Genomic DNA, 21415 nt, shown 5'->3' with positions numbered 1-21415 from the left:
TGGTGCTACTCACCTAATACTGTAGAGAACGCCCACGCCAACTCGATGAACCCTCGCATCCGCTCATGGGGGCTCTCGGCCACCATCTCGCTCACCTCCAGCTTGGCGATGGCGTCGATATTTGGTAGGATGTAAGTGGAAATCATCAGCGCGAAGATGTGCACCGCCACCAGGACAGTCGTGCAGACGGCGAAGAGCACAAACAGCCACTCGGGGACGTTCGTGGGCTCGTTGATCTGCAGCTCCACCATGGCGATCATCGCGAAGCCCGACAACAGCTCGCTGGTGGTGGCGGTGGCTTTTAACTTGGCGCGGGACATGTGGAGGCGGCGCCAAGACAAGCCTTGGGCGCTGTTGGACGGGATCCGCCGACAGAGGTTGTTGTCTTCGGAGCACCGAAGACATGTCATCGTGTCGGGGCTCTTTTCTACTTTTTGGTTTAGTTTGTAGGTGGCGGTGGCGGTGGAGGCCACACTCGAGTTGCAGGAGAATGGGGGTGTCCGCTCGCGGGAGATTGAAGTTAAGTGGAGGTCGCTGACGGGCAGAGGGAGACGGGAAAGGGGGCTCTCCGAACAGTAGATGATTTTGGGACGGGGGTTGATCGCCTCGGGGGTCAAATTGAGGGATTTGGGGCGAGAGATCACTGGTTTCAGGTGGTTCTGAAACAAAAACAAAATCTCGTCATTGAGGTTCTACTATATCATTTAAAATTAATATAGCGAAATCTCACAAAAGCGGGAAACAATTGCAGTTTAGAATTTATTTTCTTATTCAGTTTTGCATAAAGCGACTCTAAATATTCACTTCATGAAATCCCATTGTATCAATTATGTTCACACCGCTGAAATTCTACTGTACCGTTTTCTTCTCAAACTGAAATGTATGAGTTAAAAGATTAAAAGTTGTAACTCATTTCGAAATTCTACTGTATTGATTTATTTACTATGACTCTTGAATTAATACAGTTAAATATTGAATTAAAAATTTGCCTCTTAGTAACTGCAATGTTCACTTCCCTGAAATTCTACTGTATCAGTTATGTTCACCAAGCTGAAATTACTAAATCGTTTTTTGTTTTCAAACTAAGTTAAATGAGTTGAAGTAGTAAAAATCTAGATTATAGGAGGAATTTGTAAATTAATAAAATTAGGACGAATTTGTAAATTAATAAAATATCTTTTTTGTTCACTTCACTGACATTTTACTGTATTAAATTATGTACGACCTCCGTACAGCGAAAAACTGATTCACATTGAATTTGACATAAATGAACTATATTGTTCATCTATCCGAAATCCTACTGTATCAAACATTTATTTTAACATTACCGAGATTCTACTGTACTGTTTTCTATCGTCTAATTATTAATTAATACATTAAAACTTGAACAAAGTCAAGACACTTAAAACTTAGTTTAATTTTTCTTAAAATGATTGAAAACTGGTATCACATCTCAAGTTCACGTTTTGAAATTTTACTGTAATGTTTTCTTTATTACGGCTCTGGAATTGATACAGTTTAACCTCACTAATGTGAAAAAATTTTACGTTAAAATTTGCCTTTTAATGACTGCAATGTTCACTTCACTGAAATTCTACTTTGTCAATAATGTTCACACCGCCGAGATTCTACTGTACCGTTTTTTTATTCTCAAACTGACTTGAATGAGTTGAAGCAGTAAAAGTCCAAGAAATCGGAATAATTTGTAAGTTATAATTAACTTTTTTGTTCACTTCGCTGAAATTTGACTGTATTCAATTTCGTGCCACCTCCTTATGCTAAATAATCAGAATAGCGAAAAACTGATTCACATTGAATTTAACGTTAAGCGACTGTATTAAACGTAATTTTAACATTACCGAGATTTTACTGTATCGTTTTCTAATATTGGATTTATTAATTAATACAGTAAAACTTTAACAAAATGAACAAATTTAAAACTCAGTTAAATTTTCTAAAAATGATTGAATACTGGTCTCACATCTCAACTTCACGTTTCAAAATTCTACTGTATTATTTTCTTTACTATAACTCATGACTTTACTGTATTAAATTTTGTGTCATCTCTTTACAGTAAAACCTCAGTACAGCGAAAAACTAATTCAGATTTAATTTGACGTGAAGTGGCTATATTGTTCCTTTTAACGAAATTCCACTGTATCAGACGTTATTTTAACATTACCGAGATTCTATTGTACCGTTTCCTATCTTTTAATTTATTAATTAATGCAGTAAAACTTTAGAAAAATTAAAACACTTGAAACTCAGTTTGATTTTCTATCGAGTGATTAAATACTGTGTCACATCCCAAGTTTACGTTTCGAAATTCTACTGTCACTCATGAATTGATACAGTTGAATCTCTACAATGTGAAAAATTTGCTTTTTAGTGACTACAACGTTCACTTTACTGAAGTTCTACTGTATTAATTATGTTTACACCGCTAACATTCTACTCTACCGTTTTCTTTTCTCAAACGGAAATGAATTAGTTAAAATAGTAAAAATTGTAGCTCATCTTGAAATTAAATCACTTTGTTGTTTACTTTATTGAAGTTCTACTATATTAACTTCTGTGGCACCTTACAGTAAAACCTCAGTACAGCGAAAAACTGATTGACATTAAATTTGTCCTAAAGTGACTATATGTATTGTTCTTCTAACCGAAATCAGACTGTCAAACGTTATTTTGCCTTACCAAAAAATTTCGAAGTTCTACAGTATTGTTTTCTTTACTTGTGTGAACAATTGTTATATTAAAGTTGCTTTTTAGTGACTACTATGTTCACGTAACTGAAATTCTATTGTATCAACTGTGTTCACTTCGCTGAAGTTGTACAATATCAATTTTGTTCACACCGCTGATATTCTACTGTACAGTTTTCTGTTCTCAAACTGAGTTGAAATAAAAAATCCAAGAAATTTAGAACTTATAGCACATTTTGTCATAAAACAACTTTTTTGTTCGTTTCACTGAAATTTTACTGTATTAAACTTTGTTTCACCTTCTTACAGTAGAACCTCAGAGCAGCCAAAAACTGATTCTTATGGAATTTGACATATTGTTTATCTAACCGAAATCTTACTGTATCAAACGTTATTTTAACATTACCAAGATTCAACTGTAGATTTCCATCTTCTGTTTCTTTAATAAAGTAAATACACTTAAAATTCAGTTTAATTTTCTAAAAAATTATTGAATACAGTACATATCAAGATTTGAGGTTCTACTGTATTGTTTTCTTTTCTATGACTCATAAATTGATACAATAAACCCTCAACAATGTGAAAAATTGTTTCAATTAACTGTACCACAAGTTGTATTTATATTATTGAGATTCTACTGTATTTTTTTCTGTCATTTAGCTCACGAATTAATACAGTAGGATCTCAACTCAAAACAATTTGTCCCAAAATGACTGCGTACAAGGGTCAGTTCATTTAAACTTTATTAGTACAGTGAAACCTCAATAAGGTGTTGGTCTATGTTCTGATTTGATACCATTAATTCTACTGTAGAGAGAGGTCTCCTATGAACTAATACAGCAGAATCTCGCCGAAGTAAAAAGAAATTGATTCATTTTTACAAAAAATGTTCGCTTAACTGAAGTTCTACTGTATCTTAAGACCATTCGCTGTGCATATTATGAAGTACAGAAAATCCCCAATAAAATGTTCGGTTTCAGAACGAAAAGTATCATTACATTTCTGAGGTTGCACTGTATTTTGTCACGCCACCTCCAAAAATTATAGTAATTAACCGCGAAGTTTCATTGTTTTTTAAACAAGGACACTCAAATGATCTTAATGAGAAAAACAGTACAGTGGTATTTCGACGATGTGGGCGACACGAGCGTTTTTCTCGGTAAAAAAATGTTGATTTATTCTGATTCTTATTTTTTCAGCTGACATAACTTTTTATTAGAGTACTTGAAAAGTATTTACCACGAAACATCCATAAATGAATATTACATAATTGTATTGTGGTATTCAATGTCAAGTGTCGCCCGCTAGACAAACACTACATTAAAATGGACAAAGGTGTAAACACACTCATTTTTATTTCAACTGATTGCGTGCCTCGTAATAATTTAATAACGACGTATTGTGTTTTAACACCGTTTTTCTCACGTAACGCCACGAATTGTGCAAGCCCGCCATGTTGGGGGCCATTTTGGTCCGTCTTTCGAGGTTTCACTGTACGGAAAGGTCAAGACCGCGGGAAAGTTCCCAGCGAGCCAACGACCTTTTCCAGTTCCGGAAAAGCCGTAAATTACAGGTGCCAAAATTTCCGATCAATGTGACATTCGCGGGACTTCCGGTGCACTGGCGATTGTTGATTTGTCGTGGGGTGTTAACACTCACCCATGAATTGGTGTGTCCTCTGCTGGTCGTTACGTATAAATCCGCCGAAGTGTTGTGTCTTCGCATTTTCCGGACCACGATGGGAAAATCAACTTGAGTCGACTGATCCATTTTCATCCTGGAAAAGGCAACAATGGCGGATTTCACTAAATACTGTTATTAAAATGGCGTCATATCCTCGATACTGAAAATTATTGAACTTAATTTGTGGTTGGAGTCGCGTTTCCTATATGTAACGGTGACTAAGAGAAGTGGATGGCAATTTTTGAAACGACCGGTTTTAGGGATTTTACTTCCTTGTAGCGCCCTTGGGCTTTGTGTTGGTAGACTAGGAGCGGCTAGGTCTGGAGGTCAAAGAATCACTCGAAAATTCGTGTGAATTCATCAACGACATGCAAATTTTTGTCCACATGCAACTGTCATTAAAAATTTGTACGACTAATAAGTGGGAATTTAGCAGTCATATAAAATAAGTGTGAATCTATAAAAGACATGACAATTATTGTCGGCATTCAACTCTCATCTAAAAATTATATTAAGATTACTCTGAAAAATAGTGTGAATTGTATCAACGATGTGCTAAATAGCTTTTATTTTTTATTTCTATAGACTTTGAAATAAGTGTGAATTTATCACAGACATGCAAAATTGCTTCTTGACAAGCATTTAAAACAAGGGTCAATCTATCAACGACATGCAAACAATGGTCCACATTCAGCTGTCATTCCTAATTTTAACGTTTATCTTAATTTAATGTGGATTCATAAACGACATGCACAATTTTTTAAAAAATTTAAGAAATTTTCCTTCGAAATAAGTGTGAATATATCAACGACATACATACAGACAATTCTCTATATTTAACGAATTTGTGCTATTATTCTTGAAAATTCGTTTGCATATATCAACGACATACAACTATGCAACTACTATACTCTAATAAAATTAGTGTGAATCTATCAATGACATACGTTCCTTTATAGAATTATTCTACTGGACACTACAATAAGTGAGTCTATCAACGACTCAATTGGATTTCAGAATTTGTGCGATTGTTGTTAGAAATTGTAATGAATCTATCAACGACATACAGACAATTCTCTATATACAACTGTTATTTCCAATTTACGTCGTTATTTTTAAAAATTCGTTTGAATTTATCAACGACATACAAAAGCACTTTCAACTATTCTCTAAAATTAATATGAATCTATGAACGACATGCATTTTTCGAATTCATTATTCATTTAACGAATTTTTAAAACCCGGCGAAATGTTCCTCCGCAATAAGTGTGAATCAATCAACGACATGCAGACAATTATTATACATATTTAACTGTTATCCCGAATTTGTGCTATAGGTCTTAAAAATTTGTTTGAACTTATCAACGACATGCAACAGTTGTCCCCAATTTTAAAAATACGTGTGATTCTATCAACAACATAAGAAATTCGATTCTAAATTTATTTAACTCGACACTAAAATGAGTGTCAATCTATCAACGACTTGTACACTTTAGTCCGGATTTAAAACGCATACAATTAGCAATCATTATGTGAATCTATCAACGACTCGCCGAAATTCAATTGGTTTCTAGAATTTGTACGATTGTTCTTAAAAACTGGAACGAATCTATCAACGACATGTAAGATGTTGTCTACATCATACTGTCACAAAAAATTTGTGCGTTGATTCTTAAAAAGTAGTGTGAATCTATCAACGACATGCAAACAAATCACCTGTCATTTACAATCGGAACGATTATTTTTAAAAATTCATGTGCATTTATCAACGACATGCAATTTTTTTGAAAATCTAACAAAATTTGAACTTATCAACGACTTCCAGACAATCTCTGTGTTGAACTGTTATCCTGAATTTGTGCTATTATTCTTGGAAAATGTGTTTGAACTTATCAACGATATGCAAAAGCGTTTGCTAAATTTATGCAACTGCACTCTAAAATTAGTGTGAATCTATCAACGACATGGAAACTATTGTCCCCATTCAACGAATTTCTAAAATTCGTGTAATTCTATCGACGACATACATATTCAACTGGACTCTTAAATAAGTATCAGTCTATCAACGACTTGTAAACTGTCCGCAATCAAAATGTATATGTCAGTTTGAGAAGTTGATGTGAATTTATCAACGACATGCTGAAATTCAATTGGCTTCCATAATTTGTACGATTGTTTTTAAAAATTGGAATAAATCTATCAACGACATATAAGATATTGTCCACATTGTACTGTCATCTAAAATTCGTATATTAATCCTTAAGAAGTAGTGTGAATCTATCAACGACCTGCAACTCATTCTGCTGTAATTAACAATCTGAACATTTTATCTTTAAAATTCATGTGTGCTTATCAACGACAAGCTAAATTCCTTTTAAAATTTTAGAAATTTTCCTCCGAAATAAGTGTGAGTCTATCAACGACACGCTGACAATTCTCTATATTCAACTGTGTTCTCGAATTTGTGACATTCTTAAAAATTAGTTTGTACTTATCATCGACATGCGTTTGCTAAATTCATGCAACTACACTCTAAAGATTAGTGCGAATCTATCAACGACATGCAAACTATGTCCCCAATCAACGAATTTTCGAAATTTGTACGATTATCCACAGAAATACAAAATCGTTCTTTAAACTAACGCAATTAGATATTAAAATGAGTGTGATTCTATCAACGACATATGAAATAGCTTACAAAAAGTATTAAGCTGGACACTAAAATAAGTGTCAATCTATCAACGACTTGTGAACTGTTGTTCGCAGTCAAAAAAATGTATTAGTGGTGTGAATTTATCAACGACATGACATGCAGAGATTCAATTGGCTTCCATATTTGTAGGATTGTTTTTAGAAATTGAAATGAATCTATTAACGACATATAAGATATTTTCCACATTATACTGTCATTCTGTCAAAATTGGTGCGTTGATTCTTAGAAGTAGCGTGAATCTATCAACGACGTGCAAACTACGGTTCACATTCATTTTGAATTACGTTTATTGTTAAAAATGATTTATTCCCATTGACAACTTCGCAACTTAGCTCTAAATATGTGCGAATGAATCTCTCAGAGACATGCAAACTATGGTCCACATTCAAGTGTTATCTAAAAAGTCAACGATTTTTATCTTTCAAAATTGCTATGAATGGGATCAACGACATGGAAAGTCGTTTTATGCAATGGACTCGACAATGGACTCGACTTTAAAATCAGTGTGGTTCAATCAACAACATACAAATTATCATCCACATCCAACTGTCATTCAAAATTTCTCTTTTTTTATACAATTAGAATGAACTTATCAACGACATCTAAACAAGTTAATTTCAACATTCCATTTTTGCCATTCTTTCCAGAATGAAGACAATCACTCTCAGCCCCTACTTCGCCCCCAACGTCGAACTTGTCGCCTCCATGTGCCCCAAATGCTACCAAGAACAACACGACATCACCATCACCAAAATCAACACCTCCTTCTTGCGACAAACCCTAGCTCCCAAAAAACTCCTCCTTCCCAGATCCCCCCACAACCTAATAGAAGAGTCCCTCCAGGACAACCCCTGGGGACTATTAGTAGCCACCATCTTCCTCAACAGAACCTCCTGTTTCTCCGCAAGACCACTTATAGAAAAGTTCCTGGAGGACCACCCAGATCCGTGGAGGGTCCTGGAGAAGAAACCTGAAGACCTCGAGGTGTATTTTGACAACTTAGGGTTGAAGAAACGCGCCCTGGGGGTGTGGAGGATGAGCTATGATTTTGTACACAAGTCCTGGAGGAGTGTCAGGGAGTTGTACGGGATCGGGAGGTATGGGGAGGACGCGTTCCGCATGTTCTGGTTGGGGGATTTTAGCGTGGAGCCTGAGGACCGATTTTTGAAGGTTTACCGTGCGTGGTATTTGAGGACAGAGGACGAACAAGGTTGGTAGCCCTGTTCTCGACTTGATTCATAAATACAACTTTTTTTAGAAGTTGGTATGAATTCGCTGTCTCAATGGCCCTAAAATAAGTGTGAACCTATCAACGACGTATAGTTTTTTGTCCACGACCAACTGTCATCCGCAATTTATAAGATTACTTCTAAAAAATAGTATGAATTTATCAAGGACATGACGTGTCAGAGCTGCCAACACGAAAAAATTTCCAAACCCGCCAAAAATGGCCATTTAATTTTCATCCCATTGATTTCCAATTATTACCAATTTCACGTGAATAACAAACAAAACACATCCCCCACGCACACTTCGCAACATCGCATGACGCCACTGCCGCCAATTTCACGGTCACAAAATCACCAAAAATTGTTAATCTTCCGCGACTAATATCATCGCTTTTGTTGCGTCAAAGCGGAAATAACTTTTGCTGCCTCATTATGCTCCGAATAAACTAAACACTTCTGAGTAGATTTGATGGATACCTTCACTACAATAATAATAATTTAATTGTAATTACTCGCTATGAGTCGTGGTTGCCATTCAGCGGATTTGACGTCACTTTTTTTTGCGTGTTGTCAAAGTCGAAATTTTTTGTTAGAATGGCTGAATCGAACGAAGAAAGAATCGCGAAGATCGAGAAATGCCAGGCGAAATTGGCGGCGGCGAAGGCGGGATTGCAGGCGAGGAAGGCGGCGGCAGCGCCGACGGATGGGATCGCCGCGTGAGTACTTGCGGGGGGCTCTTAATTTGATTAGTTCTAATTAATTCCCTGACGTATATTCGTTCTTTCGGTAACCATAATTGGTTTGATTATAATTTATTGCGTTTGAAAAGTGACGGAAAATTAGATGTTGACAAATTAGAAGTGAAAATTTGACAGTTTGGGGGAAATTTGGGGACATTTGGTAAAATTTGGGCCATTGATCGGTTCAATTCGGATTGATGAAAATTGGAACTATTTATTGAATTGTAGCTAATTAATTATAAATTAGAAAAAGTGTTTGCTTTGAAAATTAAATTTAAATGTTTGTTGAAATTTGGGCCTAAATTTGAGTCGCAAAATTACGAATAATAAGATTAATTAATCCAAATAATTATGTTCAAAATTCGATTGAAAATTAAACAACTGTTATTGGAATTTTCGGCCCAAATTTTGATCAAGCCTTTTCATTTGCAGTTGGATTTTGATTTGAATGCTAATCGTCGGTTCAAGTTAATTAATTTAATTAATTTAAATGTCTAAAGCCGAGTTAAATGTTGATAATTTAGTCGCAAAATTACGATGGACTCATTTAATTTCAATAATTTTAAAAAATTAACAATAGCAGTGCATTTAGTTTTTTTTCGTCACGAAAATCAACTTAATTCTATTTAATTTGTGGTCAAATTTGGTGGAAATGGGGTGATTTAAATTTAAAATTTGTTAATTTGGTTGTTGTAATTTAAGGCATGAATTATAAATTAGGAATTAATTGGCGGATCCAATTCAAAATATAATTTTAATACTTTTATCTAATTTTTAGACGTCCATTCATTCTTTTAGGACCGAAAATCTGACCAATTCTGTCTGTTCAAAATTTGATGCAATTGATTTAAATTAATTTAAAACTTGGTCAAATTGTATTATAACGGTACGGACAGGAACGAAAATTTGTCAAATTTTGATCAAGTAAATTAGAAATTTGTTGCAATTGATTTGATTAATTTGAAAATTAGGCAAATTATATCCCAATTGCTCGGACTATTTCAATTTGATTACTTCTACTTAATTTCTAGATGTGCATTCATTCTGTTAGGGACAAAAATCTGCCTAATTCTGATCAATTAAGTCCAAAATTTGATGCAATTGATTTGAAGTAATTTGAAAATTGGGCAAATAACATTATAATTGCATAAACTGCCTTAATTTAATTACTTTTACTTAATTTCCAGACGTGCATTGATTCTTTTAGATACGAAAAATTTTATTAATTGTTTGAAGTTTAAAATTTCGTTTAATTAATTTAAGAATTAGGCAAAAATTCACGACGTATAATTAAGAATGAAAAATTAAATTTGTCATTAATTAAAGTTTTCGTTCACCGCATAGTAGAATTTCTGCCTATAATTTATAAATTAGTAATTGGAGTCTATTTTAAGAAGTCGTATCACATTTAAATTACAATAATTTTCAAATTTCCAAACTTTGTACTCATGAACTCAAATCGATTAACGTTTTAATTTAATAAATTAGCAACATCAGCAATTAATTTGATTAATTTTAATTAATTTTTAGTTGTGCATTTTTTTATGTCTTGAAAATTTGATTAATTGGAAATAATTTAAATTCTTCCATATTTATTGGATTTTAAGTAATTTTTAAGTTATTTAAGTTCGAAATTAGAGTAAGAACCAGCCTTGGTTAATTGATTTGAATCAATTTGAAAATTAGGCAAATTACATTATAAATAGGTGAATGGTTTTAATTTGATTACTTCTACTCAATTACCAGACGTGCATTCATTCTTTTAGGGACGAAAATATGACTAATTCTGATTAATTAAGTTCGAAATTTAATTACAATTTGATTTAATTAGAAATTTTTGCAAATTACATTATAATTACATGGACTGTTTTAATTTGATTACTTAATTTCGAAACATATTCATTCTTATAGATACGAAAAAATTAATCGATTTATTAAAGTTCCCAGTTTCGTTTAATTAATTTAAAAATTTGTCAAAATCAAAATAGAAAATTTTAAACTTTAAATTGAAAATTGGGTTTATTGAAACTTATTTAAATTAATTGTTCCATATTTTCTGGATTGAGTGAGAACCAGACTTGCTTAATTTAATTAAGCAATAATAATAATAATAATAATAATTAATTTAATTAATTAATTAAGTTTTATTTTTCGCTTAATTAATTAATAAGTAATTAATTTGAGTTGATACACTAGATAAAATGACACAAAAAATTATGAAGTTTTTTGTTTATTACATAATAATAATAATTAATTTACTAATTAATTTTCCCAAATTCAAATAGAAATTAATATCGTTGTCAATTTTAACTGATCCACCCCGTATCTTCAACTTCTAGAATGTTACTTATAGCCCGGACGCCACATTTTTGACTTTTATATACAGGGTGTTTGCCCAATAATCTCGCAATTTTCTCCTCTTCGTCAACCCGTGGCGCCACGCAGCGTACGCAAAACTCCATTAAAAGTCAATACAATTCCAGTTAGTACTGGTTAAGCATTCATTGTAGGCCGACATACACCTCATATCTAGAGGGCTTATTTCTTGCTATTCCGGTTCGCGTTTACCATCTAATACTCAAGAGACGTTACATGAATTGACCTGCATTGACCCGATTGTAGTCCTTGGCCACCTCGGACACCTGTTTGATGAATTTCCTCGTTGGCGGTGATCGCACGTTTTAACGTCGATTTAAAAGGATCACCGGGTATAGCAATTTTTGAAAATGTGTCATTTTTCTGCGCAGCGTCCGAATTACTCACGTATTTTTGCACTGACTGTCATTAAATTTGGGCGAGACCATCACTGGTGCAAATAAAACTAAAATAAATGGTGCAATAAATTCGCGTTTGCGGCATGTTGGCGTGGGGCCATGGATTGCGATTATTTGCGTTGCGAACGACGAAAGGGTCGGATTGGTGGTTGTATTGTATTGTGTTTGTATTTTGGACTATTTTTTTTTTGAGTTTTGGAATTTTTGGATTGTTGTGGTTTCAAGTTGAGTTGCGGCAATGAAACTTTGCGTCACCGGTGTTTCACTCCGCTAAGCAAAAATTTCGGAAAAGTTTTAACGGTAATTAAGTGTATCAAACAACAGCAGTTTTTTTTTCATTTGTGGAACTAATTACTTTATTCAGAAAATTGGAAAATGGAATTTCATAAATTTGGAAAAATTATAACGTATTTTAATTTTTTTTTTAACGAACTAAAAATCCAAAATCCTTTATTCAGTTTATTCGACGTTAAAACAATGAAATTTGACTGTTTAAAATTACAGAATTCTGGAATTATTCCTTTTTAGAATTAGCTCAAAATCCATTTTTTTTTTCGAAAATGTAATTTTAACGCTTAATTTAGGAAATTTGACAAACTTGTTACTTTAGATGCGTTAACTGTAGTGAATAACAAAAAATTTGAACAAATCAGGTTTGTCTAATCAAAGTTTAAAATTTTTGACAATTTTTACACTAAGATGAACTCAAAATTTAAAATTTTCGAGAATTTTGACAATAACGTTCTGAAATTTTGGAGATTTGTCACTTTATAGGCGTTTATTAAGTACTTCATTATAAAATTTGGAACAAGAAATCAGAATTTTGGAAAAAAAAATTGTAGACAGATTCCATAATCCAAAAATTTTCTTCATTTTCGAAAATGCGGTAATTGTAACGCTTAACTTAAAATTTGTTACATAAGGTGAGTACTTTGGGTGTATTAAAAAACAAAAAAATTGAAATAATTTTAACAATTAAAACATTTTTTTGGAAGATGAATTCAAATTTAAAATTTCAACGATGAAGTTTTGAAATTTTGTAGATTCGTTATTTTATAGGCCTTGATTTGGGGCACTAAATTCTAGAATTTTGGAACAAGAAATCAGAATTTTGGAATTTTTTGCTTGTAGAATGAATCCAAAATCCATTTTTTTTATTTGTTCAAAAATGTAGCAATTTTAACACTTAATTTATGACAAATTTGTTACTTTTAGTGTGTTCACTGTTGTAAATAAGAAAAAATTCGAACAAGAATACTTTAATTGTATTTACTATATTTATTATGTAAGAAAAAAAATGAAGAATACATTTGTTTTTTTTTCAAAGGGTAAAGCCAAAATTCAAAATTGTTTACAATTTGTTTACAATTTTAACACCAAAGTTGTGAATTTTTCAAAATTTATTACATTATAGGCGTTTATTATATGAATTAAATCACAGAATTTTGAAACAAGAAATCAGATTTTTGGAATTTTTCGCCTGTAACATGAATTGAAAATCCAAAAATTTTCTTTATTTTTGAAAATGTGGTAATTGCAACGCTTAAATTATAAAATTTCACAAACACTTTGGTTGTGTTTACTGTCCTTAATACCAAATAATTTCGAACGAGAAATTTGAGTTTATTGTAGGAGACTTAAAATTTAAAATTTTCGAAAATTGTTACACAAAAAATTTGAAATTTGGGGGACATTACTTTATAGGCTTTTAATTGAGTGTACAAAATTACAGATATTTAGAACAAGAAATCAGAATTTTGAAATTTTTTACTTGAAGAAGGAATCCAAGATACAAAAATTTTGTTAATTTTTCAAAATGTGGTAATGTTAACGTTAAATTGTGGAAATTTATTACTTTATAGACGTTTATTGAGTGCTTTAAATGATAAAATTATTGAATAGGAAATCAGAATTTTGAAATCTTTCACTTGAATAGTGAATCTAAAATCCAAAAATTTTGTTAATTTTCCAGACGTCGTAATTTTAACGTTTAATTGTGGGAATTTGTTACTTCAAAGGGCGTTTATTGAGTGTACAAAACTACAGATATTACAAGGTGTTTATAAATGTTTCTAGCATCAAGGGTGGCTATGAAATGTCAAAGAAATATGTGGCTTATTACATACAAATGTGGATTTAGATTTTTCAACTGACATTTGAAGTTAACCTCAATCATGGAGCAAAGTAAGTTTTGAAAAAAAAAACGTTCTACTTGTGGTAGTTTTTTAGTATTTTTGAAAGGCACAAATTTTCTGAAATTTGGCAAAGTTGTTCTTTTTGATGTGTTACTTGGGTGTACTAAAAGACAAAAAACGAAAAACAGGATTTTTTTAGAAAGGAACATGGTTGGATGTACTCAAAATTCAAAATTTTTGGCAAAGTTGGAAAATTTAGGGAACTTATTTTTTATAGGCGTTTATTAATTGAACTAAATTACAGAAATGTAGGACAACTAATCTGAATTTGGAAATTTTCCGCTTGTAGAATGAATGCAAAATCCAAAAAAAAAAATTGAAAATTGGTACATAATTTTACTCTCTATATTCAAATTTTTGACAATTTTATCTCCAAAATTGGGAAATTTGTTACTTAATAGGCATTAATAAGTGCATTAAATTATAAAATTTTTAAAAACAAACATTTATAATTTTGGTATTCTTCACTTGCAACATGAATTCAATATCCAAAATTTTTAATATTTTCAAAAATGTGAAAATTATGACGCCCAAATTATAAAATTTGACGAATTTGTGACTTTAGGGTCATTCACTGTCCTAAGTAACAAAAAAATAAGAACACAAAATTAGAATTTTTTTATACAGTCAAATCCAAATTCAAAATTTTTGACAATTTTAACACTAAGGTTGTGAAATTTGGGGACTTATTACTTTGTTGGCGATTATTAAGTGCGATACATTACTTGCAGTAGTTTGGAACAAAAAATCAAAATTTTGGAATTTTTTGCTTGTAGAATGAATCCAAAATTTAAAAAAAATTCTTTGTTTTCGAAAATGTTTGTATTTTTTACGTTTAATTCATGAAAATTTGACAAATTTGTTACCTCAGATGTGTTCACTGTACAAAATAACAAAAAACAATCAGGAAATCTCATTTTTTTGGATGGATTCAAAATTCAAAATTTTATTTTTGAAAAGTTAGTAATTTTAACGTCTAATTTATGAAATTTGCAACACTTTAAGAGTGTTCATTGTCCTAATTAACAAAATAAATTTGAACAGAAAATCTGATTTCTTTATAGGATTAATTTAAAATTTTTGACAACACTTTAGTTGTAAAATTTTTATTACAAGGGAAATTTTCGTTTATAGAATGTATCCGAAATCTAAAAAAAAATTGAAAATGTGGTAATTTTAACGCTTAATTTATAAACTTTGTTAGTTTTGGTGTGTTTGTTGTACTAAATAACAAAAAATTTGAACAAGAAATCTGTTTTTTTTTTCTGTTGGATGGCTCAAAAATTCAAAGTTTTGATATTTTGGGAACTTGTTATTACTTTATAGACATTTATTAAGTGCACTAAACTACAGAATTTTGGAACAAAAATCAGAATTTTGGAATTTTTTCTTTGTACAATAAATCTTAGATCCAAAATTTTTCTTTATTTTCGAAAACGTGGTAATATTAACCCAAAATTTGTGAGATTTGTCAAATTTGTCCGTTTAGATGTGTTCCTTGGGTGTACTGAGTAACAAAAAATTTAAACAAAAGTTTAATTTTGTTGTGGGATGATCTCAAAATCCAAAATTTTCGACAATTTTTACACCGAAGTCCTGAAATTTTGAATTTTAATGCGAACACCAAAAACTCAAATATGTAATTGCAGAATCTTAGTTTTTTCTAAAAATTTAGACTTTTTTGGCAGACATAGCTTTGAGAGCAATGACATATCGACGTAACCATCCAATTGCCAATTTTCCCGTTTCCTGCCATTTCGATCATGCGAAAAATTTCCAAAAGTACACTAATTTTCCGGTCGAAAACCCAAATTTTGTGGTTTACATCGCCATTTATCCTCAAATGCAATTATCATAATCATATAAAGATTACAGTGATGGACATGCAAAATAACAGCGTGATAGCGACACAAGTTTAAAGTAGTAAATTAACCATGAAGATAACAAATTGTTTCAATAATAATTCATAACAAGTCACATAATTTCGTGAAAATGTTAGCAAACATCTCTTAAAATAATAATCAAAGCAATCAAATAATCATAATTACCGCTCATCCATAATTCATAATCGTAATTACAAAACCACAGCATTTCAATTGGTGACGAGTCCGTCAATTTCTACGTTTTGACAAGATGCCAGCCAACTAGATTTACTACTCGTGCGTGGTTTTTCTCGAAATTGAATGCTATAGAAGATTTAATTATGTAATTTCGGTTACAAGTAATTGTAGCCGCCGAGCAGTTTACTTCAGACCTTCGCCACGTGTAAACGACACGTGTCGTCGCCGGTGGTCACGAATTTACTATTAGACCTACTTCGTTGCACAAATTTTTAATGAACGAGAAATGAGGGAAATTTCATTTCGGTACGTTCTGCTCATGCAAATGAGGTATTAAGTGAGCTGAAGTGGTAATTTAATTAATTATAATTTACTAATTATGTCATTAATTTTTTATTGGATTGGTATTGACAGAACGCGGAGGTCATTGAAACACGAATGTTGGAATTCCGGTTGGAAAAAGTTCGATATAATTAATATACGAGTGCGGTGGGACAGAGGATCAAATTACTGTCATTTTTATCTCACGGAAAATGACAGATTTGGGCCAATGAAAGTGGTAAAAATTTGATTTCCGTTATGTTTTTAAATATAAAAGGAACAAATATTTGACGAATAAGAATGACAGGGAGCATCAAAATGACAAGTAATAAAACTGTCAAACTGCTGTCAAATTACAATAATTTTAATTCTACGGGTTGTGTAATAAAAATGACACTGCTTTTGTAATTTTAGTAAGAATGACAATAAGAATGGAAAAATCTGATCATTGTTGTTGTAAAAAGTTAAGTTTGGTGGGTTATGAATTGATCAAATAAAGAAATGACAAACTAGAGGCAATATAAATGATTTTATGTCAACTTGTTAAATTTTGTCATTTTACTGAGAAAGAGTCGTTTTAATGTTGTAAACTTCCTGTCATTTTGAACACAAAGTAATAACTTGGAATGAATTGGAATTCGAATGACAGAATAGTAAATTGATTCTCTAATATTATTAAACTTCATGTCATTTTAATTATAAATGTTTGATATTTGGTCATTTTATTCAAATTTCTTCTTGTAATTTTAATTATTGATAATTTTTTATTATTGGGATTGATATTTTGATTACCGACTATAAAATTAACGACAAAACAATGACATATTAAAAATAAAATGGCTTGATTAATTCAGTCATTTTTATATTATAGGAAATTACAGAAAATGACACCCACGAGAACTATTGTCAGGATCTGTAAAAAATAATAAAAATTACATAAATCATCTACAAATGTATTTGGCTGTCATTTTTATTATCAATAGAAGGAAACGTAAAATGACAAGTTGTCGGTTGACGTTATTTTTTAATTGTTTAATTTAAGAAATATAGTAGAAACAAATGAGTCATACTCTGGGTCTTCAACTTTTACTAATTGACGGATAAGAATAACAGTGAGGTTAAAAATGACAGATCACTTTTTGGCATTGCGGTTCAACATTTTCATTAAAATTACAGTAATTTTAATGTAATAAAATGACAGGCTTGAGCCAATGAAATGACAGACCTTTTCTTAAAAAATCGTTGATTTTCGAAATATGTCATTTTAATTTGCTACTTTTAGAGGATAAAATTACGGGACCATAAAAAGGATAACACAATTAGAAAAATTGTTGTCAAATTACAATCATTTTTATTCTACGATTTGAAGAGTGAATGTGACAAGCTTAGCATATAAAATGATAGATTTCCATTTTCCAGAATAAAAATGACACTGTTTTTTTAAATTCCAGTAAAATGACAATAAGCATGAAAAAAACGAATCATTTTTGTTGTAGAAAGTTAAATTATTTGAGAACCATATTTTGTAAGTCATGAATTGATCAAATAGTAAAATTGACAAGCTTGAGCTAATATTTGACTTCTGTCATTTACTCAGAGGAATCAATTTTCTGTTATTTTGAACACACAGAAATGAATTTGTGAACTTTTATAGGTGGAATGATAAGAATGACAGAAAGTAAATTTGGTCTTAAATATTATAAAATTTTCTGTCATCTTATGAATGTTTGCTATTATTTGGTCATTTTATTTAAATTTCTTCTAGAAATTGTATCATTAGGATTGCCATTTTGATGATTGACTATTAAAAAATTGACAGAAGAAGGGAAATTGGGTCAACCAAACTGTAATGACAGAAGATGGCAATTAGTAAAAATAAAATGACTTTATTATTTTAGTCATTTTTATAACACAGGGCAAGAATGACAAGAATATAATATAACTGTCAATTATGTTTGTAGAATCGCAATTATATCGTACGTTCTCTTTTATTTTATTTTCTTATAAAAATGACTGGAAATTTTCCAGCTTCTAGATATAATCCTCCTGTCATTTTTATTCTTCAAATTACAAGGATAAAATGAAATGCTGTTAATTTACATTTGTCGTTTTATTACCAGGAATGCACCATTTTTTCTGTCATTTTATTCCGATGACTTCTTCTTTTTACGTTTGTGGTGTCAGTTTAACAGAAAATGACAAGGATATAAATATGGAGAGTCGAGAAATTATTAAAATAAGAAAAGCTAAACTGTCAATATGCCATTTGTCAGGATGTGTGACATAAATATGGGTAAACTAAATAAACTCATCGATTTGACGGATAAAAATGATTGAAATGGACATCTATTTTTTATACTATAGTGGAATGGAAAAGTAGAAATGACACAAATTGTGAAACTAGAAAATGACAGAGAACTTGTATTTTGGGAATTAAAACACGGCGGACATAATTTGACAGCCTGTCATTTTATCGTTGTAATTTGAAGAATAAAAATGACAGGTGGCAAGATGTTAGTTATTTTTATCTTCCGTAAATGTCATTATTTTGAATTGTGTAAAATCGACAAAATTTCTGTCATTTCTATTAGGAAGTGACAAAGAATTTGAGTTTTGGGATGAAAAATTGTGCGGTAATTGCCGTTCTTTAGACATAATTACAATCAGAGTGTATAAACTGTCATCTTATCGATACATATAAGTTGAATTAATGACACAATTAAGCAGTAATACCTGTCAATTGTCTTGTCATTTTCATTGTAATTTGATCGAGTTGTAAATATAAAAATAACCTTCTGACAATTCTCCTTTTTGAGCTAAATTTCTGTAAATTTTACGGTTTTTGGGGAAGAGCAAATGGAGCAACTTTCGTAAATTTTATTCTTGTAACATCAAAATTGAAGATATTACAGAGTGTTAAATAAAACTGGTATATTTTTCATACTTCTCATAGAAAAAATTTCGATTTTTTTATTCTCTTTTTTGAGCTAAATTTTTGTAAATTTGTGGTTTTAATAGGAGAAGGAAAAGCAACAACTTCCGTTAATTTTATTCTTGTAACGCCACAAATAAAGACACTACAGGGTGTTGAAAAAAACTGGTACGATTTTCATAGTCCTCATAGAAACAAATTCTAAAAATTCTCCTTTTTTGAGCTAAATTACCGTAAATTTGCGATTTTGATAAGAAAGAGAAGAGGAGCAACTTCCATTAATTTCATTCTTGTAACGCCAAAAATTAAGACATCACAGGGTGTTGAAAAAACTGGTATGTATGTTTTTCATAGTTCGCAAAGAAAATATTTCTAAAAGTTCTCTTTTGTTAGCTAAATTCTTGTTAATTTGCAGTTTTTGTGGGAAATGGAAGAGAAGCAACTTCCATTAATTTTATTCCTGGAACGCCAAAAATGAAAGTACAAGGAGTTAAAAAAATGATGTTTTTTATAGTCCTCAGAAAAAATGTTCGAAAATTCTTCTTTTTGAGCTAAATTTTTGTAAATTTGCAGTTTTAGTAAGAAAGGGAAAAGGAGCAACTTTCATTAATTTCGTTTTTGTAACGCCACAAATGAAGACTTTACAGGGTGTTGAAAAAAACTCGTATGTTTTTTATAGTCCTCGAAAAAAATTGTTTAAATCTTTTTCTTTTTAAGCTAAATTTCTGTAAATTCGAAGTTTTTGAAGTAAAGGCATGGGAAGCAACGTCGATTACTTTCATTTTTGTAACGCCAAAAGTGACAAAATTACGAGTGTTGAAAAAAAGTAGTAAGTTTTTAATAATCCATACAGGAAAAACAATTCTAAAAAAATCTCATTTTTAATCTAAATTTGTGTAAATTTGAGGTTTTAATAGGAAAGAGAAAAGAAGCAACTTCTATTAATTTCATTCTTGTAACTCCAAAAATGAAGACATTACAGTGTGCTGATAAAACTGGTATGTTTATTATAGTTCTCAAAGAAAAAATCTCCCAAAATTCTCCTTTTTGAGCTAAATTTCTGTAAATTAATTTAATAAAAATGACAGAATCCCTGTAGAAACACGAGGTACTAATTTATTCAATTTAACGCAATCCAATTGTGAAGAAATGAAAATGACTTGTGTGACGTATGATCAGACACGTACTCTTCTTTATCATACACCACCTTGTAAAAATGACAGCCCACTTAACTTTCTCGTTAAATTGAAAGCCTGTCATTTTTATTCCATTCCGAATCGAGAAAGTTTCATCACAATACTTTACAAAATGAATGACGGGTAAAAAATGACAGTTCGCCTCCATTAATCATTTTAACGACCTCAACTTTTTTCCAACACGTTACGCGTAACATTTTTGTAGTATTTTTCTCGTTTTTCCTTTTAACTGTCCCATTTAATTTTTTTACACAAAGAAGTGGACCGAAGGTTCACCCCTGCGGCATTCCTTATCCTACATTTCTTCGCTTTGACCGCTATAACTCCCACGTTTTATTTACCTTTTTAAAATTCAATTGAACGCGTCTCAAATGAATTTTCTTCGAATCCTTTTAAATCGATAATAACTAATTATAACCCTCTTATGCGCAATCATCGAAACAATTTTTCTTTCCGCGAAAGGAAGATGAGCTTACATAAGCGTTAGATATAATAGAGTAGTGAAAAAAAATCAACAAGTGACGTTACTCCCGGATCTGAATTGACAGTCTTTGAAAAAAATTGGCGGTACTCACATTTTTGCGATTCGCTGCGACGAGAACTGTTTGTTTTATTATATTAGTCATTGTATTTGTTTACCTACACGAACAGTTTTGATTTGCGTTATCAGCGAGAAGTACCACGTTTTATTGTTCGTTGATTGGCTTGGTACTAATTCAAAACTCACCTCGATTAGTCGTAAAAATGGCACTCACCGATCACTTTTTGTACCGCGATACGAAAATCAAGTTAACTGCGCGGCGGTGGTACCGCGAGTGAAGTACCGCGGGCTCGGTTGGCGGTACTGACCTATAGCCTATATCGGTA

The 21415-nt window shown here is 31.5% G+C and overlaps 1 protein-coding gene across 3 annotated transcripts in view; it reads right to left on the bottom strand.

Moving 5' to 3' along the window:
* LOC148176751 (calcium release-activated calcium channel protein 1-like) overlaps nucleotides 1-21415 on the bottom strand; it is a 21733-nt gene extending 318 nt beyond the window's left edge. Inside the window, exons 1-3 of one of the 3 annotated variants that reach the window (XM_088032145.1) lie at nucleotides 21276-21415; nucleotides 4365-4482; nucleotides 14-659 (exon numbers count right to left, since the gene is read on the bottom strand). In XM_088032145.1, the coding sequence (XP_087888271.1) occupies nucleotides 14-659; nucleotides 4365-4481 (763 nt within the window). In that variant the 5' untranslated portion in view covers nucleotide 4482; nucleotides 21276-21415. Of the gene's footprint in view, nucleotides 1-13; nucleotides 660-4364; nucleotides 4483-11833; nucleotides 11880-21123; nucleotides 21243-21275 lie in introns of those variants that run through there. The other 2 variants (XM_088032144.1, XM_088032143.1) reach the window with 2 other exon arrangements.

This window comes from Gnatocerus cornutus, chromosome 3, assembly GCF_029298725.1.
Source record: "Gnatocerus cornutus isolate USDA-ARS CGAHR chromosome 3, icGnaCorn1.1, whole genome shotgun sequence".
NCBI lineage: Eukaryota > Metazoa > Arthropoda > Insecta > Coleoptera > Tenebrionidae > Gnatocerus > Gnatocerus cornutus.
Note: the sequence above shows the minus strand (reverse complement) of the source record. Positions and strands in the feature narration are given on the sequence as shown.